This window comes from Staurois parvus, unplaced genomic scaffold (assembly GCF_062004578.1).
Source record: "Staurois parvus isolate SC_StPar_1 unplaced genomic scaffold, SC_StPar_1.0 ptg000327l, whole genome shotgun sequence".
Lineage (NCBI taxonomy): Eukaryota > Metazoa > Chordata > Amphibia > Anura > Ranidae > Staurois > Staurois parvus.
In genome coordinates, this window is record NW_028318123.1 from 739989 (window position 1) to 764962 (window position 24974).

The 24974-nt window shown below is 38.4% G+C and overlaps 1 protein-coding gene across 3 annotated transcripts in view; it reads left to right on the forward strand.

Annotated features, from left to right (window-relative positions):
• NLGN4X (neuroligin 4 X-linked) overlaps positions 1 to 24974 on the forward strand; it is a 419494-nt gene that overhangs the window by 262083 nt on the left and 132437 nt on the right. For 2 of the 3 annotated variants that reach the window (XM_089683877.1, XM_089683878.1), the window contains exon 3: positions 9239 to 9298. The exons of the other annotated variant lie outside the window; for it this stretch is intronic. In XM_089683877.1, the coding sequence (XP_089540003.1) occupies positions 9239 to 9298 (60 nt within the window). The remainder of the gene's footprint in view (positions 1 to 9238; positions 9299 to 24974) is intronic. 3 annotated transcript variants of the gene reach the window in all.

The window sequence follows — 24974 nt, forward strand, 5'->3', positions numbered from 1 at the left end:
GAGCCTCCTGCAACAAATGGCACCACTCTTCCAAAGCTCACTTGACAGGTAAAAGTTTGTTGTTTCCAATGCAATAATTGCATTTTGCACTAGAAATTTTCTGAAAAAGTAGACACAAAGATGCAGCTGATTAGATGATGGAGAGAATGTAGAGAGGACTGCATCAAGACCAACATCGGAAGCATCAACCTTCACAATGAATGGCAGGCAAGGGGCCTGTGACAGGTGCTGACACAAAAGCTGATTGGAGTTTGTGGAAGGCAGAGATTCCCTCTGGATTATCTCTCTTTTTAGTAAGGGCAGGGCAGTGGTGCAACATGGTGGAAAAAGTTTCTAATGAACCTCCTGTAGAAAATAGCAAAGCCCCAAAAAAGTGGACTTTTGAAGCATGGATTGCAAACTTGGCAAGATATCATCCAAGTAGACTAGAATGGGACAACCGAAAACTGATGGAAAATGTCATTGACATGTTTCTGGGAGATATCTGGTGCATTACATATGTCGGATGGCATGGCCATGTACGTAACTCCCTCATGAGAGACCAGGTATTGTGAATCTTAAAAAAGGTGCCACAGCATTGTATCCAATCAGGAAAGGAATCTTGGGACAGGAAGATCTGTGGCTGTAGGCCAATCAATGTACAGGAGATTAGGTAGATAGAGCGGACCCACTGACTAGCAATGAGCAAACTTTAATAAGGTTGTGCTGTCACCAGATAATGGGAATGGATGGGAAATTACATCTGTTGCCAGACAGGGCTGCAAGTGGCTGGGTGGCAGGCTATTTAGTAGGAGCATATCTCATGTTCCCAAAAGAAAAATCCTCTAACACTTGAGAATGTGGCCTAAGCTGATGTCTCACCATTACACTAAAGGACAGACCCGGTTCATATCTGGTAGCTGATAACTTGGTTATTTTTTTAAGTATCAGTGTTTTCTTACTTTCAGTTACAGGTATTTTAGCTGCTGTGCATTTTCTAACAGATAAATACCATGCAAATTAATTTGTTCTCTGTTTTCACTCACAGAAAGCATAACACCTTTTTATGCAAGAGAATGTAATGTCCCACACCCAAATTGATTTAAAAGATGAATGACAAAAAGGTTGAAACTATTAGAGGGAAGAAAGCTTAGCTTACAAGTGCATAGAACCCTCTGCTGTACTCTTGCAAATTAATGCCCTAAGGGTGCTTGGACTATTGGAGGCCATACATGAAGCAAATGTCTTTCCTGCAACCTTTATTCCCACCTTTATTCCCCCATCAACACAGACAGTGGTGACAGGGGAATCCCTCCCGCAGAGCCATATTGTGATCTCCAGGTGGGGTGGGGGGGCTGTTTATAGCCAGGTTGGTCAATCGATCAACTTAGATACATTCAGCCTGTGCACATATGGTTTGAACCCTCTATGGCCGGCATAAGCCTGCATCATTGACTGCTCTCTACTATAAGTAGGTAGATTTAATTGCACACAATTATGTGGCCTTTTTGGCTTCTAGGCCCAGACGCTGGGAGGCTGCACATTTGTGTGCAGCCAGCGTGAAGAGGTTAATATGTCCCTTTTTGAAGAGATTTCCCCTTCAGTTACTATCCCTGGTGACAAAAGGTTAGAAAAATCACTTGGGAGTAGTGATAGTAAAGTTTTTTTAGTTTAGTACAGTTGGAAAACACTAGAATTATTGCTAGTGGGTGTAACAGCCGCTCGGGATAATTGCATGTACAATTCAACAGGCTGTTTATACCCAGGTTGGTCAATCAATCAACTTAGATTTTTCAGCCTGTGCACATATGGTTTGAACTCTCTATGGTCGGCATAAGCCTGCACCATTGACTGCTCTCTGCTATAAGTAGGTAGATTTACACTGCTGCAATAAGCAAGATTAATAATAAGTTAAAAATATGCACCAACTAACAGCATTAATTTTGTGGGTGATGTACATGGTAAATAGCTGTTTAAACCTGGTAAAGCATAACTAAAATAACTTACTGAATTTTTATTCTACAAATGAGTGAAAACCATTATTTAAGATACCACAGATTAATTTTGGCAGACCTGCATAAATTTTCTGCACTGCACAATGACCTTGATGTCTTGGGTGATGTCAGAGGCATCCTTAGTTGAGAGTTCCCAGGTAGAAAATTAATATTTCTTGTTGGATTAATATGGCTGACAGATATGTAACATAAAATACAAAGGGATTCAGGGATGTTTATTGTGAATGTCTGTATGTTACCTGTAAAGCATTTTATTATTACAAACAAGTCTGTCTTTCATATAAATACCACCTCCAGCCACAACATCATTTTTAGTTTTTCATATATCAGGATGCAGTCAAGGTTTTAATTAATGAGTGAATTAATTAATTATTTAACCCCTTGGCGCCAGCGCCTCCCGGCCCTTTAAGGGTTTCAGAAGCCGGGAGGCAGAGCAGGGTTTTAGGGTCATGTGACCGCCGTGATTCGCTGTCACAGCGGTTACATTATTGGGAAATTATCCACTTTCGATCGGGACCTTTCCATGAGTACCAGAAGTGTGCTTAATTGCACACAAATTTGCAGACGATCGGCGTCTAGGCCCAGATGCCGAGAGGCCGCACATTTGTGTGCAGCCGGCGTGAAGAGGTTAATATGTCCCTTCAGTTACTATCCCTGGTGACAGAAGGTTAGAAAAATCACTTGGGAATAGAGATAGTAAAGTTTTTTTACTTTAGTACAGTTGGAAAACACTAGAACATTATAAGATTTTTATTGGTGTATGAGCCTTCCTGTCCTGGTGACCCTTGCACTTTTCTTTATTAAGATTTTCCAAATAAATTTACAAAGTAGGTAATATACACAAGATAAAGAGGATATATAGCTTCATCAACTCTCAATATAACAGAAGAAAGTTAAATCAAATCAAATGAAGTGAGTTCCATAGAGGGGAAGGAGCGTATATCATCAAACTGCATCAACAACCAAATTAGAATTTATAAGAATGCATAGGCGTACATAATTAGCCAATTAACAGGTTAATCATCCAAAAAAATAACAAAGTGGTATACCATGGATCTCAAGAATCAGGAAGCTCCATTAATAAGTAATCAAAGTAGAAAAACACAAGAGGTGGCTTACTGAAGGTCTGGTGAAATATGTTCAAGGCAAAATTCTGACTCATTTAACTTAATCCCATATTTTAGAGAATCTGGGCAATGAGCCTTCTACCATTGCTGTAAGATATTCCATTCTGTGGGTCTCAGCTATATTTGACAGACGTTGTAAATGTGTGGGAGGAGAAGCTGAAAGCCAGCAGGATAGTATAGCTCTTTTGGCTGCTAATTGAACGAAAGTCATCAGTCTCCTAGCATGTTTAGGGATCCGTGGATTGGATAAATTTAACAGGTAATGCATAGGATTTAAAGGAATTACTATATCCAGTAAGGTTTGCAGGAGAGACTAAACATAAATCCAGAAAGGTTTGTACCAAAACAAAAGAATTTTATAGGTGGTCTATCTGGACAACACTCCGGGACACCTTGGAAGTTGCTTCCCAAATTTTAGTCCACTGTGGGACAGTTGTAATTTGATTTAAAGTGTGCACCCATTTACTCATATAAGAATGACTATCCTGAGATATGGGTTTAACCTCAAGGAGAATTTTATAAATAGCAGAAATCAAACAGGTTCATAAGGACCTCTAGAGCTTTCTATATTTATTGTTCTGGTTCCACTGGGACAGAAAGTGTAGTGTAATCTCTCCATCAGAGTCACAAAGTTTTCTAAATGTGTTAAAGGATAAGTCACCTATTGGACAAAAAAAATAAATGCACATTTTTCTGCAGGTAAAAAAATGTGCATTTATTATTTTTGTCCAAAGGAGCCTGGAAAGCATTGCACCAGCGATCAGTAGATCACTGATGCCATGCAGGTCTCCTGCAGACCTGTCAGAATGTATAGCCAAGCAGATATTCTGACTGGAAGCTTCAAGGAACTGTGGAGCACTGTGGTAGTTCATTGAAAACTACAAGCCGACAGCCACTGAGGATGCCGGGACTTGTAGGCACTCATTCACAGAACTCTGTGAATAAGTGACACAGCATTTTGGGCGGAGCCCAGCACAGCCATGCTGAGTTTCAAATCTGACAGATTGTATGGGGGAATCTCTCCCCATATTATCTGTCAGAGGGAGGGGGGATGGAAGGAGGTGACTGCTGCAATGGGAACATGTTACATGTTCCACTCTACAAATAGGTGGAACGTGTAACATGTTCCAAAGGTGAACTTATCCTTTAAACTAGTAAAATATTGCACTGGGCTTGACCAGATTTACCTTCCACTGGTTTATATTTGACATCAGAGAAAACGATGGAAAATCAGACAGAATTTGCAGTTTGCTAATTTGGTTGCATGATGATGCACAGATTTCATAAAGTAAGCAAATATAAATTATTTATTTCCTTGTAAAATACTTTCCTGTTATGGACAGTGCTATTGATGCTACACTTTAAAGTTAGCCTGTTGCCAGACCATTCATCTCATCAAAAATCTTCCCATAAGGATATACAGTATGTGCATTTATCATAGTTTGTACATGCAATGTTACCTGTAAAAAGCTCCTTTGTGTAGACATCTAAAATCTCTGAGACTACTGCTAGTCACTGCCGTCTTGAATGAAATGTCAGCATCCCCCGCAGACTCAGTGCTAAGGGACATTCTCTAGGATATGCCATTGCTCCTCCCTTGGCAGCAATATAAAAGGATAGGTAGGAAATTGAAGGATGGGGAGGATATCTTGACCAGTGCAGAGAGTAATTAGGTACTCTCAAAAGAGGAAATGGCCATGATATGAAAAGAGGGAGGGAGAACGTGCTAGGTAATTGACACTTTCTGGTGTTGTCAAATGTTTCAGTGAGCTCAGAGGCACATTGCGAGTGAATAAAAATAATGTATAGAAGGTAAAACGTTGCAAGTAAGCATTTAAAATATCTAATTATCTTCACTTTTACCTGCATTTTATATTGTTTGTGACAAGGTTTCTTTAAGAGCGACTCAGTGACCACATTTATGTTTACTGGCCACAGGAGTTTGCATTTCGGCACATTTGTTTTTTTGTTTTTTTTTTCCAGTGTTTTAAAACAACCCTATTAGTTTTTGAAAATGGAAGGGTATTTGAAAACAAAATTAACTATTGCAAAGATATATTTGCAAAAACTACTTATACTTTCAAAGCAGTTTGCATATATTTGAACATATTTTCAAGGCAAAATTAATTAATGTATAAATAACAAATACATTAATAAATAGAACAATAAATAAAAATATTTATGGTATAGGCTTCTTTAACTATGTTTCCTCTATTTTCTTATCTGCTTTTTGCAAAAAATACAGAGCTCAATAGCTCAAGGTGCCCTTAACATATAGCTAAAGGCTCTTGTATGATATTATAAACAAATTCTAAATCCAGCTACTATGTGATGTACGATCCTCATATTGTAAAGAAAAAAACTTTTTTATGTTCCGTGATTGAGCCAACTTCTTCAATTCTGTCTCACCTGCTCTCCCTACCAGACACTAAAACTCACAGTCAAATAATGCTTGTATATCACAATATGTCTCAATGTCCTCTGAAATATTTTTGCATCCCATTTTATTACAAGCAGGCACAGCCTACATCAGAGTGGCAATTTTGCTCCAAATTCAGGAGTAGAACTGGATTGTTGGCTCACCACTATAGGATTCTATAATAGGTGGATTTGACTGGCCGACTCAACAGGCATTTGTAAAACCTTACATGGAAAATATGACAACAGCGTAAGTGCACGTGCACTTACAATTAGGTGCTGCAGTACATATATATATATTTTTATACTGGTAGGCTATAGTTTTACTTCTATACTACTATATACCAAGATACCGTTAATGTACCTCTGCTGCAGAAAGAAAAAGCTGTCTCTCTATATTCTAGAGCAGGCTTTACCTCAGCCTCCAGGTTATTCTATAGAAAACCCCTCCATTACTTCCTGGTATTTGTCCGGCTTATTAGGAAACCCTTTAGAAGGAAGTAGTTCAGCAGCTAACCTCATTAACACACATTCCGCACCAGGGTTGCCACCTCATCCCTCTTAAACTGAACACATATTAATTACAGAAGTTCTGATTAAGGTGGTAATTAAACTCACTTAATGCCTTATGTGCATTATTAGCCTCAGAAACTGTGTAATTAATATGTGTTCGATTGTTCGGTTTTAAAGGGATGAGGTGGCAACCCTAGTCCCCCCCAGTTACATGCACTCATTGTCAATGAGCACCCGTTCTCCCTGAATACACAGCCAGTGTCTTCTCTATCGACTGATTGTTTTATACCTTACTTTCTTCTTCCATAAAATGTTTATTTGGCAGAGTATGCAGGAGTTGAGCGTTCACATAATCACCTATGCGGAACAGAGCTTTAGTATTGAAAGTGTGTCATTGGAAGTCTGTAAAGCTCACCATACACTATACAATGTCATTGTACAATCTCCTTTAGATCTACCATCATCTACATAGTGCAAAGGCTTGCCTGATTGGATACAGAGTGATTGGATAGAAACAGTAGGCTTTTTATATATATATATATATATATATATATATATATTGGGTAAATCTAAAGGAGGTTGTACAGAGATAGAACATTCAGATTGTATTGATAAGGCCACTTTTATACATATAAAATTAACTAGTTGTGCTTTTGGTGCCAGTAATTGTTAATGGCACCCCAAACACAGAAGCAAACTCACATTTTTCCAATACAAAACATCTGCTATAAACTCGGAAAAACACAGTAAATCACACAAAAAAACATACAAACTGCAATGCAAAAAATGCCCTATGAGCGACTTTGCCACATTTGTTGAAATTATTGGGCTCCCTATGTGTGTCAGGGGAAAAATGCACCCAAAAACATGCGCTCCTACTACACTGGATGTGAATGGAGCTTGAAAGTGAAATTGGTGTATTTACAGAAGAACAATGCCTGCTGAGTGTTTCCGCCAACTCCATCCTATGTTCTTGTATAAAGCTAACCATACATTATGCAATCTGATTTTACAATCTATGTATAATTTAATTTAGATTTACCAACATCTTGGAGTAGGAGAACCCAACTGAACAATCCATTTGATTTGTATCAAATCAGGCAGGTTCTGGTCAGATAGATCTAAAGGACATTGTACAATTCGATTGTACAGTGTATGGCCACCCTGAAGGAAGACAGGGGAAAGTGGGTGGAAATAAAAAAGAGGTGATATAAGGATGAGATAGCTGTGTTCCAGAGTGGTAAGCACACCTTATTCTGTGATGAAGTAGGGCAGTGCACGATGGAACTTAAAGTTTCCTGGATTGTCACATGATGCTGTAGGGCTCAGAATGCATTTTTTTTTACATTTTGAACTGATAGGTGCAGATTCAAAGCTGCCATGGACTGGATAAGTGAGAGTTATGCACATTGGGATAGCTTGGGCTGAAAAGACACTTAAGAATATCATACTGGATCTTTTCTTAAATATGTAAAATGCTCTGCTTGTACAGTGCTCTGTTGCAAAGAGATCCAGAATAAAAAATTTTAACTGCTTGCCCAATGCATGGCCGCTGACAAGTAATCATCAGTGAAAAATCTGTGTTTTAGGCACCTTTTATTTAAAGTGGTAGTGAACTCCCACTGGACACTTGTACCTACAGGTAAGCATATAATAAAGCGTACCTGTAGGTACAAGGAGTATCTCCTAAATATGCAGGAGATATTCAGTGTCTCTAGAGCCAGTGACATCACCGTAACATGTGCTCTGAAGGAAAGACATACTTGGGCCGTTCCTTCAGAGCTTTGTGCCGCTGCTGAGACTCCTGAGTGCATACGCGTGGGAGGTACACAATTGCGGCTCAGTCATTCAAGTAGACGTAGCCCACAAACCTGGAAGGATGACTGGGTGAAGATGGAAGCCCTGTCAGCAGTAACAGCGCATCACAGCAGGGCTTTGTTTCAAGGTTAGTCCTTCATAATGTTCTAGTATGCAATGCATACTAGCACATTATGCCTTTACCTTGCAGGGAGAAGATTGTTTTTTTTTTTAGTTAAGTTTACCACCGCTTTACCTGTCTGACACTTTTGCAGAAAGCAGCATAAAAGCTGAATACAGTTAGAAGTACTGCCTGTACGTGCCTGGACAATCAAGATTATTCAACATGGTGGCTCTTGAAGTTGGCTTTCAAGTGCAGTGTATGATTAACTATGCATTGACAAAACAGAATCAAGTAAAATGCTGCAAATTTCCAATTGTTGCTTTGTTGCCAACAGATTCTTTTTAAAACAATGGGCGGGTTTGTCTTTCTGATTCTTATATTATTATTAGAATTATTATTATTATTATTATTATTATTAAAGAAACATTAAAACATCAAATACACTGTAAAGAACTGCTGTGATGTTAAAATGGACATTAACAATAATAGACATCAATTTTACTATGAGCTCAAACCAACTAGGCTGCTCACTTCCAAACATAAAAACTGCAGTCCTCTCTAAGACTACCCATGGATTTACCAAAGTTTTTGAATGCAGCACATGTAAATGAGGGACAATGCTCTGATAAACAGTAAAAGGATGCATATGCCTGAAATGTGCTGGCTTTCTGTACACTTTTAAGAATAAAATAACATATTTAACAATGATTGTGACCTCCTTTTTTGGATTCAGATATTGCTTTTTCATTTACGAGTGGTGCACTTGTTACGCCTTGCTAATTGCATGTGTACAGAGCAATTTTAGGTTGAATATACTTTCCCTCTTCTTTTATTCTCCTTATACTATGGAAAAAACACTGTACAGATGGCTAACGTGTCTAAATCTTTTTATGACATCTTTTACAGTGTGCCTTGAATCATTTTCTCTTGTGAACATTTTTCTTTTGTTCATAAAAAAAATCTATATTTTCTTAAACAACTTTGTCATTTTTGATACTTTATTTTTTTTTATAACAGAACATTTAAATTAAGCTACCAAAGAGCAAATGATCATTTCACTTTCTCTTCTTGATAATTAAAATACATTTTTCACATCAATCGTTTTTATTCATTATTTGTTTTGATAATTTTACATACAATGTAACATGTTGTTACATTTTGTATCCCAATTTTTTTTTAAGCACTTTTTTCCATTCTTTTTAAACCAAGTACTGTATTTGAATTATCTTTTTTCCTTTTTTTATTCTTCTTACTATAACCTTTAGGAGCCAACACAAAGAAACAAGCTGATGATATAGCCAATAATGATCGTGGTGAAGATGAAGGTATTTTTTTATATTCACACTCAATGTGATGCATGTTTTTTTTTTAATTCTAATCTTAGATTTTTTTCTCCTGTCCCTAATTTTCTTGATTTTTACTTATTTTTCCTTTGGCAAGAAATATTTTCCTTTTTATTTGGAAATAATTATTTTGTATTCAATCTTTAATTGCATTTACATTTTTTTTCTTTTGAAATGCATGATAAAAGAAATTGTGGTATCATCTATCTTGGGTTGTATATGGCAAAATTGAACTCTATAAACCATAAAATATTTTGGGATTGTTTGAACTGGCTGTGAAGAACTGACCAAGAATAGTATGATACCAAATCAATATTGCATTCTTTTTTATAGAAACTGCCTCCCCTTGCGTTAACTTCAGAGTATGATCACATACCAACCTAACTAGTAGCATCACTGGACTGCACTATTATTGTGCTGATTTACTAAAGGAGTTGGGAATCTTTACACAATACATTGCTTTTCTTGAAACTTTAAGTGATTCTTAACACAATTTATTGTGTTAAAGAACAATTCCAGGTATGGGTATTTTATACATAGTTATATTGGCTCAGTTTGGACCAATGTAACTATGCATCTACTATACTAGACTGATCCTCTTAGAATGGAAATCACAAGTTGACACTATGGGGAGATTTACTAAAGCTGTTTCATTCATAATCTTGTGCAGCTTTGCATGGCAACCAATCAGCTTCTAACCTCAGCTTGTTCAATTAAGCTTTAGCAATAAAACCTGGAAGCTGAATGGTTTTCATGCAGAAGTGCACAGGATCTCCACATGCTTCCAGATCTCATGCTGAGAGGATGCACTTCTGCTCACCATGGGTGCCTTTCAGAGAATCCTCTGCATTTTCTGAATTAATGTAAAGCACTCTCTTATTGGACAAGGTGAGGAGGCAGGGCAGTAACTGGATGAGTTAGGGAGGCTGGGCAGTGATATAACGCTCTCCACCTTGCCCAATCTTAAGGATTCTCAGCTACTTTAACAAACCAGTCACTATATTCTTAATAGAAGGTTGAAACTATAGCATGCTGTGTTTCAGTAAATATTAACAATAATCATCAAACAGTAGGCTTAGTTTTGATATTCAAAAGGGATAAAGAACAGTGAAAACAAGTATTTTTTCTTTCAGCCTGTTTTATTAATAAATGTGAGGTGTGAAACAACAAACAATGATGTAGACAGGCTACTGGTAAGTCATGGGTAAAGAGCACAACAGGAATATCAGAATAATGGAATACTTTAACATCAACTGTTTGCAGTAAACAGAACCAACCCAATTCAAAACATCATATGGTTTCAACACCTTATTTGCCATTGGAGGGTTACCACAGTCATTTAAATAATGTACCTAATAACATAAAAAAAGAGTTCCATAAGTCACCCAGGGAAAAAATTTCAGGGCATCGAACACAAAGTAGAGGAAGAAAAAAGTACAGAAAGTCAAGGGAATAAAGAACAAGAGGGCAGGAGAGATGAGAAGGAGAGTAAGTAATAGTGCAGGCAAATGCAGAGGATGTGGATCAAGTCGTGTTGATCAGAGCAGCCTTCGCAGAAAGCGGCCTTGGCCACTAAAGCTCTGTATGAACTTAGCTGGCCTGTGGACTCCAGACCTTCTCAAACCATTTGGTATTATCATTAATTATGCTGGTAATTCTTTTTTTGAGCATAATCTAAGACACATTGTGCTTAAATATACAGATAGGTACTGTGGCCTTCTTCCACAAGCTACCTATAGTGAGCTTAGCTGCCAATACCATAAATAAGATTATTTTCTGCATGTAGCAGGAAAATTTCTCCATTGGTTCATTCAGTAAAGCAATACAAGGTAACTGTGGTACCGGTGCCCCTGTGACTCTTCTTATTAAGGCAAAGACATTGTTACAGAAGCCTTATAATTTAGCACATTCCCATCACACATGATACATAGTACCGTACGAATGACAGCCTTGAAAACACAGTGGTGAGGAGGTCGGATTAGTTTCGAAAGATGAAGAGGAACCATATATCATCTGGTCATAACCTTTACATTTGCGTCTACATTTAGTATACTCTTAAATGCCAAGTGGAAAAAAATCATACCAATATGCAGGTTCTTTCTCAGAGGCTGGATCCAAGTCCCACACCCTCATATAAGGAAGTTAATCTGTGGTGTCAAGCAATAGCTTGTAAATGGTGGAGATCTCCCCTCTCTGACCCACATCCTGCATGCGCCATCTCTCATAGGGGATCACCTTGGGATTCATGTTTACCTCAGGTCCCAAGGTGTGATATTTTGTAGAATCAGAAGGTCTTTGAGGCAGGCATTTTAAATTATGAGTGACAATGTTGTAAAGTAAATGAGCCCCTAGGTGTCAAAAAGTGACGGATTCTGTGGAGACCTTTATTTAACCACCATCGGAAGGCCTTTGGATCCTGACCAAACTAGAAAGTGGTGTAGTTAAAAAGGTGAACCAATGAGTGAAAGGGTGTGATGGGATTTGGACTGTTCCACACCCTGTCCTAGACGGCTAGAAAATTGGACAAAATATGAGCTAAAATAGATGACTGTCGTTTCACAGGCTACCATTTTATAAAGTACAGAGGGACCAAGTGTAAAGCACATCTCTCCATACTGTAGCTATCCATTCAGTTTTTTCAATGCGGGGTAGACTGCCTGGAATTGAGCCACCTGGGTGGCCTGATATTTACAGCTGTAAAAGTGGAAGTCCAAGGCTCCTTTTAGTTTACTTCCCCATATATAGCGAATAATCATGGATTTAAATTTTAACAAATCTGATCGAACTATCATTATGGGGAAGGAGTGAAAGTAATACATTAAACACTGCAATAGGGTCATCTTGTTGGAATGAATGGTCAACCAGGATGAATCACACACTCTCGTAGGGCCTCCTCCAGTTTCTTATAGTAGTTTGTGCTGTGCATGGAAGCATGCAAGACAAAAGCCTAAATATGGACAAAATCAGTCCTCCATACAAAAGGAAACGATGTCTGTAGGCAGGACACAAGTGGAAAGGGGAGAATTATATATATTGCCACTGATTTGTGAGCAATTATCCTTGGGTCTGAGATAATTCCAAAGCTGTCTGAAAAAAAGTATTTTATATAAAAATATGGCAACACGGAATAATGCAACACATCAGTTACTTTGCTTCTGAATTATGTGGAGTTACTCCACCTTTTTCAGCCATGTTTTAATGGGTGTGTAAGATGGAGTTGGATTGCTTGTTTTATGCATCCTCAGACTTGCTTTTATACAGAAAACAGGCAATTGATAAATGGAGGTTGTGGATCAAGAAATCCCTAAAAGAGAGCAACAAGTCAAATGTCTTACAAAGTCAGTAAACTAAAACTATTTATGTACATTTTTTTTATTCTTTCCCATTGAAAAAATGATAATGAAAACAGAGTTGTCACATCTTTGCAAACAAAGCAGAATTGCCATTGACAACTTCATTGATAGGAAATTATTAGAATGAGCCAGTTTACTGAAGATGTGCTCAAAAACGGAGCTGTCAAGGACTGTTGAACGTGTAGGCATGATCATGCAGATGTCTTTTGACCCAGCTTTAGACAAAAGCAGAGATGCTTGAGTAACCCTACCTTTCCACTATATCTTATGCTGAGGGGAGCTGCCATATTATGCTGGGAGACATAATTGTGATTGGACAGACTTGTCTCATCACTTTCTCCCCAGAGACTGATTGATTAAGATTACCTAACCTGCCCATAGATTGTTTCCCATGCCAAAAAAATGGTCAGAATATGCCACTGTTTTTGGGGTTGATTTACTAAAAGCAAATAGGCTGTATACTTTGCAAGATTTGGAGACTCTTCCCCTAAGTTTAGTGAACGTGGTGCAATTGCACTTTTCAAAGAAAAAAAAAAGAATTTTGGATTGCACATGTCTGAATGATGAAAGTCTGCAGAATGTCACCTCATTCACTAATCTCTGGGAAAAATTATCTTGGAAAGTGCAACTTTACTTGCAAAGTGAATAACAGTCTATTTGCCCTTAGTAACTCAACCCTTTGTGTCCTAAGCCAGCCATACATGAATCAAAATTCGGCTGCTTTAGCAGGGATTTAAGCCACATTTCGATACGTATATGGCAACCCTGGTTGTACAGAACTCAATCTACCGAATGAGTTCTGTACAACCATTCTGTTTTTTTTTTTACTCCTTATTGGTCAATGCCATCAGCTATAGCAAGCAGCACTACTCATTATATTCTGACTGTGGGGAAGGCTCCATGCTGCCAGAACACAATAGCACAGCAAGGAGGATCTAATGTGTGGATGGGGGAATTGGGTAATTTTTAAAACATTTTTTACATTCAACCCGCTGGTTGAACAGAAAAAATGATAAATGTATGAGCTGCCCTAAAGCCATCACATTACACATAGAGATACACTCACAAGTAGCACTTATAGAAAGCTCTGTTATCAATGCTTTGTTAGAGAATATGTAGCAGGGATTGTTATAATATGTGTCCTATAAGCACTGCTTGTTCACATCTTTTAAAAAGATTGTGCTTTACCTGTACAGGCCTGTTTGGTTTAGAAAGTCTAATTTGTGTTTAAGTGGTGAAATTTACAAATAAGATCCATTCTTTGAGAAATAAAAATAATTTCAAATGTCATGTATGGCTTGTGTGACCTTGACCTTATTCATATTACAATGCATTAATGCTAAATATATTTTGTTTATGAAATACATTGCAGCCAAGCAGCAATACATTTAATTACTGTTTTATGGTCACAATTCTATTATGTCTGTAATAGTTCAGTCGGTATATTGTTTCTCCACAGATAATACTGCAGCATTAATCAAACCACTGTATGTGTAGTCCAAAGTACACTACTAACAGGTAGGGAAGGGAATTTCCTGTTAAACTAAAGGTACACTTTAGCCAAAATTATAATTAAAACACTGAGAATCACATAGGGAGCACACCCTGGCTATTCAGTGCTTCAGAGTTTAGGCCAGGCAGCTTCATTAGTTGTGCTTCAGCAATATGCCACAATTTCAGCATTGGCATTTTTAATGAAACCATAGAAACAGGCATACAACAGCAATATTACCTATAGAATGTCCAGGACTCCAGGAGGCTATATGCAGGAAAATTTACTGGACACCAATTTAATGCCCATTCATTCATTTACCGTTACTTGTTCTCTTGACTGATTTCATATTCTCAGAGTGCTTTATGGCCCAAGGTGGTGCTATGGTGCTTAGACTTGTCTGCCACTATTCATCATAAATATATATGAAAAACCCCAAGAAAACTGATCATGAATGTCATTTAAGTTTCTTAACATAGTACCAGTGAAATAACGCACACACACAAAATAAAAAAAAGGAATAAAAATAACATTTACTTAAATGACAATAGATTACAAATTACAGAAATAGCAGTCTCAAGTCTCACTGTCAGGTTGTGTCCATCTCAGCAAGAAATCCAAACCTGTAAACTTTATTGAAGGTGGATGAGTTTAACTGGTCTTACAGCCCATCCATTCCATTCCAGGCAGGGTGTTAACTGGTTAAATCTACAAAACTGATCACAACATCTTTCTTACAGTTTTCCAAAATTGGGAGGCAATCCAAAAGCATAATATATTACTGAATTGATTAGTAAAAGCGTCTTTTGTTAATTTTGTTGCAGTGTTGATCTGTGAATTATATCCTTGGCTTTATTGCAGTCCTTGCTAATACTTAAATGTTGAGAAAAAGCCAAACTATAAGTATTCTTCAAAATGTTACCTCCACCATCCTCCTACCTGTCCTGCCTAAAATGTATAAAAAAAAGATCTGTGTACTTACCTAGTTTTAATCTTCTTTGATTCAGTCATGTGATCCGGGGAGCTGGAGCTGCGGGATCACATGACTAGACAGGAGCAGATTAAAAATAGGCAAGTATACAGATGTTTGTATACAAGTTAGGCAAGATAGTTAGGAGGAGGGGGAAGGAAACATTTTTAACCTCTTCACGCTGGCCAAACGGAAATGTGCGGCCTCCCGGCGTCTGGGCCTACGCTGAGCGGCCGCACATTTGTGTTCCATTAACAAAGAACATATGTGCTGAGAGCGCGTGCCCTGTGCGCTCCCTGCACACATGCCCGGTACTCACGGAAAGGTCCCGATCTCCTCTTTTGATCGGGACCTTTTCCAATCATGTGACCACCGTGATGGCACGCCACATTGGTCACATGACTCTAAATGCCGCCCCACCTCCCGTCTTCTGAAACTCTTAAAGGGCCGGGAGGCGCCAGTGTGAAGGGGTTAAGAATACATATAGTTAGGTTTTTATATCACTTTATCATGAAAATTATTCACTAATCTAGTAATGTACCCAGCTCTCCACATTGCTTTTACTCAGTGCTATGTAGGTCCGTTCACTGCCTGTTATATCTAGCAATGTCAGTTGCAGCTCAAATAATGTGCCATTGGAACACCTTATCATGATTTGTCCTGTCTAGATTTTTCACCTTCTTAAGATGAAAGTTCTGTCCCCTCACTAAAGTACTCTGATGAGCAAAGTTGCTTTTTTCGGATCTCTAGTTTGATGGTGAAATTTTCAATATATAAATGTAATGCTTTGTTTCGAGTTAGCACAAATAGATTCATAGATTCATTTTTAAGAAAGTTCAAATTTTAAAGATTATGTTGTAACTAAATTAAAGAAAGGATTTTCTTTTAAATTATATTTGTCCATTCAAGACTATTACAAAAATCAAGAGAGTTCTCTTAAAGCCTTACTTATGGATTAGATTCTGCATTGGTCTGTCACTGGGTTTCTTATTGTGAAAGACCATGGATGAGTCCTTTTGCCCCTGGAGTAATGCGGTAACATTTGTAATTACTCTACATTGTAATTTTTTGGAATGTCTGCATCTATTAGATGTATTTTTCTGCTATTTCCTTTGTATAAACTAATACTTTAACTTATTTCTAAATAATAAACCAAGACATTATGCAGTTAATGTAAAATACTATATATTTTCCCAAAACCACCTTAACAGCAGAGAACTTTTTCTATGGGGAATCTTTAAGTAGTTTTAATACTTTAAGATTATGCAAATCCCAAAATGCTTTGCTCAGCTTTAAATGTAGACCTACTTTAATATATGACTGTGCAACAATGCACCACCTTAAAATATATTTGCTGATTGAAACAGTTTTAAAAATCATAATTTTAGTGCGTTTGCAATGTAATGCATGTTCAATAGGTTTTTACAATGTGTTTAATCTATAAGGTTTTAAGCACAGCTATTATGCTTTCCTATGTAAACCGGGTTAGTTACATATTCAAAATGTCACAGGCATAACCCTTTTCATTTTAGTGTTGCATTAGAATGTAATTTATTCAAGCCGTACTCTAGAGCTAATGTAATATGTAGCTTTAATACTATGGCAGCAAAGAAAACTGCTGTGAAAGTAGATTAACTTTATTGCCTTTTGACATAGTTTAATTTTGTGTATAAAAGTGAATGCGTTTCTAGTTCTACTTCTTTGCACACACTAAAGTTCTTAAATATTACACAATATTTCTCTTTTCAGAACTTGATATTAGTGCTGATATAATATATTTTTAAATTTAAAAGGAACACCAACAAAATAAACATGAATAAAGTTCAAATTCATTATTTTGAATGACTAAATGCAAGATAGTACAAGTATACAGAACAATGGAATTATAGGAAAAAAGACTTATGATATGATTGCAAACAACAGGGGCTCATGTAAGAAATCTGGAAAAATAGCTCAATTCCCTCCAGCCTATTTTAGTCATGTGACTGTAATTTTCAAATATAATTGGACTCAAGTGAAAATAACTGTCCCTTTATTGAAAATAAGGACACGTATTCTGGTACACAAGCTTTGTGAATTGAGCCTAAATGTTTTGCCCAAAGCCATCATATGATTCTACCAGTCATTTTATTTTTGAGTAGGGTACAAAACAAAAGTTATTTTATTGGTTGCCATGATGAAAAGAGACACATTCCGTTTTCTGTGTTTTCATGTGTGGACGGCATTGTTACAATATACATTACCATGAGTGTGTATATTTAATTTTTTTCCCTAGTAAGACATTTTATTACACTTTGTGTACATTGTGTACAGGCTGTAGATTCAAGTACAAAGTATATATAAGCAGAAATCCTGAAAAATTAATCTTCAAATCTTAAACAAATAGCAATTAAACAAAAAACCCCTTTGTGATACCACAAAGTATTAAATTGAAGTTTTGATGCTAAGGAACAGGTCAGCATATCACCACTGACTGGTAGTTTTATGTGTAATTTTTAAAATTAAAGTGGCTCTAAAGGCAGTTTTTTTTACCTTCTTGCATACAATGCACGAAGGTAAAAACCCTTCTGGGTGCAGCTCCCTCTGCAGTCCCCCCTTATACTTATCTGATCCTTATCTCGACTCAGCAATTTGCTTGGAAACCTCAGCTGTCTCAGGAATCTCTCTCCTCTTTGGCTCTCAGCTAGTGAGCCAATAAGGAGAGAGTGGGGGGGCAGTGCACAACCACTCTCTGTGTGAGAATGGACTGGAGCACTGCTCGGGATCGAGCCGGCTTGAGTGTCCCCATAGGAAGATGGAAAAAGATTTCTCAGTATCTATATCACATTGGTTACAGGAACACCTAAAGTAGGAGCGAGCCTGCTCAAATGCCCCCAAAGCAAGATGGAGAATGATCTCTCAGTATCTTTCCCACACTGGTTACAGGAACACCTAAAGGGGGTGATTGAGTGAACAGGGAGCCTTATCCTATTACCTACGTATGGGACAATTGCTAAAACATTTGTGAAAGAACGGGTCGCTCTCAGGAGCTCAGTGAATTCTAGCATGGTACCGGGATAGGTTGCCACCTGTGCAATAAGTTAATCCATAAAATTTCCTTGCTACTTAATATTCCACGGTCAACTGTTATTGGTATTATAACAAAGTGGAAGTAACTGGGAACAACAGCAACTCAGCCATGAAGTGGTAGGCCATGTAAAATGATAGAGCGGGGTCAATGCATGCTAAAGCACATAGTGTGCAGAAGTTGCCAACTGACTGCAAAGTCAATAGCTAAAGACCTCCAAACTTCATGTGGCCTTCATATTTGCACAACAACAGTGCATAGAGAGCATTGGCCAAGCAGCTGCATCCAAGCCTTACATCATAAAGTGCAGTGTGTACAGTGGTATAAAGCACATCGCCACTGGACTCTAGAGCAGCGGAGACATGTTCTTTGAAGTGACTAATCACACTTCTATGTCTGGCAATCTGATGGAAGTGTCTGGGTTTAGTGGTTGCCAGGAGAACGGTACTTTCTTGACTGCATTCTGCCAAATGTAAAGTTTGGTGGGGGGGGGGGGGATTATGGTGAGGGGTTGTTTTTCAGGGGTTGGACTTGACTGCTCAGATCCAGTGAAGAGAACTCTTAAGGCATTAGCATACCAAGACATTTTGGACAATTTGGTGCTCCCAATTTTGTGGGAACAGTTTGGGGATGGCCCCTTCCTGTTCCAACATGACTGTGCACCAGTGCACAAATCAAGCTCCATAAAGACATGGATGAATGAGTTTGGGGTGGAGAAACTTGACTGGCCTGCACAGAGTCCTCAACCCAATAGGATACAATGAATTAGAGCGAAGTCTGCAAGCCAGGCCTCATCAGACATCTTCTGGAAGAATGGTCAAACATTCCCATAGACACACCCCTAAACCTTGTGGACAGCCTTCCCAGAAGAGTTGAAGCTGTTATAGCTGCAAAGGGTGGGCCAACTCAATATTGAACCCTATGGACTAAGACTGGTATTCCATTAAAGTTTATGTGCTTGTAATTTGTCCCAATACTTTTGGCAATATAGTGTATATACTGTATGTACCTGGACTATTTTTACAGCAGCTTCAGGATGTTTGTAATATAACTACTTTCATAATCTTGGTTTTGGACATTTTGATAACTGATATATGGTATTCTGTATACACAGTTATTGGATTTGGTGAATTACATTTTCTTTACCGTGCCTATGTAGCTTGATTAGTCTTAGTAGGGGCTTTAGTGCAAATGGGATTTTGTGACAACTTTGTCAGTATTAATAGACTGGGTGCGAAGGTGATGTGTTTATTTTATACTTTTTTGACAAATACAATAAAGTATTTATGCTAAAAATGGATGCAATATTGGTGGTGTCTTTACCTCACCTTTTATATATAAGAATTGACAAATGCACACAGGAACTGTTCTAAAGACAAACTGGTCTTCAAACTTGGACTCAGTCTTCAACTGAAGATGGTATGAAGTTGAGAATTTCAGAGTGTTGACAAAAGTTTTGCATAAGGCTTTTCAAAATCTGTAGATGAATTGGATTTTGCTATCTGAAGTAATATGAGTGAGCAAACCATAAAGATGGGGAATCTCCTTGACAAACACAAGGACATAAGGAAGGAACATAAAAGGAGTGAATTGTGCCATTTTCAAAAATCTGTCTCCAATCCCGCAGATGGTGGTGTAAGCTTTGAAGGTGGAAGGTCCATGATAAAGTCCATAGTAATGGAGGGAGCAATATGGAAAACTTTAATTTCAGTGCACACAGGACAGATGAGAATAATATCCTGCATAGTTTCTGTTTGGAGGTTCTCTTAAATAATAGGCATCCAGATTAGGAATCAAGGGTCTTTCAGCCAATTCATCCTTATCCTGTCATTCAAGGCCTGCCAAAAGGAGAGGATGCATAAATATACCACATACTGGCCAGCTTTAGTGGAGCCCTGGAGGAAATGGAGAAGAGTAGAAGCAGCAGAGGAGGTTCAGACTCATCAAAAGTGTTCCTGAAAACCATCAAGAAATGGTTATTGACTGAGGTGAGGGGGTCTCCATGAGCCCAGGGGGTTGAAGCCTAGGCAAGAGTGTCACTGAATAATAGTGAACTAAAATGGGCCACTGTAGTTCTACCTGTTTACAGTTGCAGCTGGAATTTTTTGCTGCTTTGGTGCAGGAACACTCTGATGACAGATGGATCACCAGAGTAGCATGGTGGAGATGGCATGTGGAGAGTGGCAAAGGCAGACCAAAGAGCTGGCCTAGGAACAGTAGCTGATGAAGCCGAAGGTGGGATTCTGTTGCAAATGGTTGAGGTGGGAAGAAAGACTCTGCAGGAAAGTCATTATTTTGGCTTGGTTTGACTCTTGAGAGTCCAGTCAAGGGCCAAAATGTGAAGTCTTCTTCAGCTAGAGGCAAATTAATAGGGTTCATAAAATGTGTCATGGTCTGTGCAAACGGTAACAAGTCAAACAAAACATGTAGAACTGGACCCAACTTTGACCATTACTGGGTCCACCAAAGAGCCGAGCCATAATATGCAGTATTCACCAGGGACTACCCCAAGGGTGTTTGGATGTGATACTACAATTAGTGCTAAAAGACAGTGAGGAAAAGGAGAGCTGGCAGGAGTACAACAGGGAGAAATTTAGGTGTGCCCAGCTTCAAGAACTCTAAGCAGTAAAGTTTGGCAAATGGCACATTCCAAGGAATGAAGAAGCAGAATGTGTCACATAGAAGGTACCAGGAACCAAGCCAGTGGTGAAAAGTGACAGAAGTAATGTGTATCTGGAGAGATGCCAGTGATCAAGGGTAACAGATGGAATGCATCAGAAATTATGTCAGGACAGAGAATACTTGTAGTGATAGCAGTGAACAGGAGCAACATATGGAACATATCTGTAGCAATGTCAACAGCTAGAAATGAGAGAAGGAACATACCCAGAGTAGCAGCTGTGTGAACCTGGAGTCAGCAGAAGAGTCATTAGAATTCAGAATTTAGAATACTTTATTAATTGCAAAGAGAAATTATTTAATCATCCCAAAGGGAAATTATAAAGAGACTGATAACTGAAGAGGTACAGGGTAGGCAAGCTTGACGGGGCTTGGTGTCAAGTGGAAAAACAGTGTTTGCCCATGTGTTCACAGGGCAACCATGGGCTTTAAAGATTTGGCCTAATGACACTGCTGTTCCTGAATGGCTGCAATTGTGACACCAGGATAAAACCCAGAAGTGAGCGTGGCTGTGAGCCTTAGGAGCTGTGGTGATGGAACAAGGAGGGAAAGTAGCTGTTACAAAGATATTCAATGAACTTAGAGGCTTAGAATCAGCCTCTTGCTATATTGCCCATGTACTAACAAAGAACATTCTGATAGGAGGAGAGAGCATAGCAACATACAGATGAGCTCATCTGTGTGCTGATTTTCCTTGTACTGTCCTGTCACAGACTGGGAGAGGGACAATACCATTTAAGTGTTACTTAAAGTGGTTGTAAAGGTTGAAGTTTTTTTTTACCTTTAAGCATTATCTGCATGAAGGTAAAAAACCTTCTGTCTGCATGAAGGTAAAAAGCCTTTGGCTCCTGCTGCTGTCAATCACAGCCAGTGGGGGGGAGTGGGGGGCTGGGGCCAAGCCACGCTCCATGTGTCTATGAACACACAGAGCAAGACACAGGAGGGAGTACGCACCAGTGCACTCAGCAGGGGGGAGGAGCGAGGATCGGCGGCAGGGGACCCGAGAAGAGGAGGTTCACAGTGCAGTTAAACATGACATGTTTGTTATTAAATTTAAATACCTTTAGTATCACTTTAACTGCAGCAGGGAACAATCATTCTCCTATTCCTGTCAGGATAGGCTGTGTTGTGTGTCAAAACTATGTAATCTCAGGACGAGAAAGAAATGCAAATTCTAGGACAGGTGGAAACAACTCCCATATATGTATTTCATATCTGCTTTTGACAGTTTGCTTGGAATTCAGTTTTAAAGAAGACCAGGGAAGAAAAAAACCTTCCTTGCAGTAGGGCTGCCCCTGGACTGCAAGGGATAAATGTTCATTTAGATCTAGGGAAGCAAAATAAAATAAGCACATTTACTTACTTAGTCCTCTGCTCCCACAGGCTCCTTCCACTCTGCTAGACTGATACCCACAGTCTCTTCTCCCTTGTGCTCCAGTAGTCATAGGTGCTCTGACATCAAGCACAATGCATTGCCCATAGCCCTGCACTGGAGACGAGGATACTGAAAGACATTCCCTCACCAAAGAGTAGGGGAGCACCGAATGGAAGGGGAAGAGGGGATCAGGTATGCAAAAGTGCTTTTCAGGTTCCCCAAACATAAACAAGCATTTAACCTTTGCAATGCATGGGCATTGTCATCGCAAGGGAGGATATTCTCTTCCCAGAATACCCATAACAACCTGAAAATTATAAATAACTCCCAATATTTTAAACTGAAGCCTGCAAATTACTGAAGATAATCTATGCAGTGAAGCCTTACAGGATTCCCAACTAACAGAAATCTGTGATGTAAAATAAGTTTAGATATGGCAGCAAAGCGGTTCCAAATCGGCTACTGATTTTTTTTAATGAATTATCACAATCTCAAGGGCTATTGAAATAAATAATGTACATTCTTATTATGTGTGGTAGTTAATAGCTGAGAGATATTTTTAAATTAGAAGTGACTATAATAGAAACCACACTAGACACTATAAATGCAATGTTGCTGCCCTTGACCTCATTAACTTGTACTTAAGGTTTTATAATGTCACAATAACTCTTTTACTGTCAGGTTCTGTTCTTCATTTTTTACCTCAGATAGCTAGACCATTTCTGCAGTTTTTCCACATTTCATTTTTCATGTACAGCTTTAAGAGTTTGTAAAAGACCACCCAAACCATTGATTTTCTGACAGCACTGGGCCACTATTAAAAAAAGGTGGTACTGATTTTGTAAGTCTTGTGATAGTTGCATAAATGTTTATCCAAACTGTATATTTAATAAATACACAGCAATCATTATTGGCTCACATAAAAACATCATAACTTATAAAATTCCTAAATATAGAGTATATAACTTTATTTAGTTCATAAATAACAAATATAGGTACATTTTAAATTGTCTGTGTGCATGTGGGGGGTTTTGCATTTTTTGTTAATTTTTATTTTTATATTTTCCCATTAAAGAGTTGTAAAGGCTTAATTTTGTTTTCCTAAAATAATAAAAATGTTATACTTACTACTTACCTGCTCTGTGCAATGGTATTGCACAGAGCAGCCCCTAACCTCCTTTTCTGGGGTTCTCCGCTGGTGATCTCTGCTCCTTGTCTTCTTTGAGTGGTCCCATAGCACATTTCTGTGGCGGCACTCATGCTGGCATGCTTCCGAGTCGGCTGTGTGCATCCATACACACACACAGTGTGGCTCGGCCCCACCCTCTGCTTCCTCCTTACAGGAATTGACTGACAGCAGAAGGATGCAATGGCTTCTACTGCTGCCCTGTGTCCTGTGATGAGAGGAGCAGAGACTAGTGGTGCTGCAGTCAGGTGCATAACTGGATTGAGATAGGACTCAGGTAAATATATGGTGGGGGGGGAGTGATACAACTACTGCAATAATGAAAGGAATGTATTAATGTAAAACAATATCTTGCCTTTAGAACCTCTTTAAGTGCTGTCACCAGGGGATAACAAGTACCTGGGTGACAGTATTTACTCCAATTTTGACAGGTTCTCTTTGGAAAAATATCAGGAGTCCAAACAGACCCTTGATGTTTTCCCTTAAAGGTGAAGAATGAAATTAAGTTTTCAGTGTCTTTCTTTCTTGTTGCTCTACATTTACAATAAACACAAAAGTATTCGGTACTGAGCTCTTTTGTGTTCATTCACAACTGCAGGAGATCATAGACATGTCAAACATATTTATTCCTCATATGAAAGGACAGATATGGGAAATACACTTTATTAAAATACACACGGAAATTGGTTACACTCACCTAAAAGGTATAATGGATCGATAAATCCGCGGAAGCAAGAAGTGACATTTTCGGTTGACTCCACCTAATGCATTTTTCGCTTCCACAGGGCATCTTTTAGAAGCTTCTGTATTCCCCAGGATCTTAACAATAGGAGTGCAATGTCCCCCTCACTTAGGCACAACAGGCGAAAAAAGAGAATACATTATAACCCAACTTTTTCAAGTGCAATGAGGAAGCTATTTGTTTTAGGGGGTGGGTCCCAAACCTAATACATGGACTTTGTATTGTATACCAGAAAGAGAAATGAAAAAAAAAATTCCACTCTGATTGGTCTATGTATATTGCAAAGATTTAAACAAACTTTGTTTCAGATTTCTACCTTCTGTTATTCTTTAGACGCAATTTCCCTTTGGGATTATCTCACCAAAAATGACATTTTTGTTGCAGGGGATGACAAAATTCTGACTCGTATCCTAGTTCAGACTTCTGGGAACATCAGTAAGTCAATCACACAAGCAGGAAATTACAATTCTGGGGGATGTTCTGTACACCATCTGTGTACGGAACACCTCCAGGTTGCCATATTGCATTGCATTTTACAGAAAATTACAGCTCTGTAGAGTAAAAAGAACTGGTAATTTTTAATAACATTACAATATTGCAATATGACTTGTGTCTTAATTGTGTATACTATATAATTTTTTTTTTGTTACAATTTTTTCCCCACAAAAGTGTAGTTACCCTTTAAATTCACAATAGATGGACAGATTTTTCAGCAGTAAAAGCATTTGCTGAGAGATATGCTCATCCTTTCATAGATCGCTCAACTTCCAGAATCTGCAGTAATCCTCTCTATA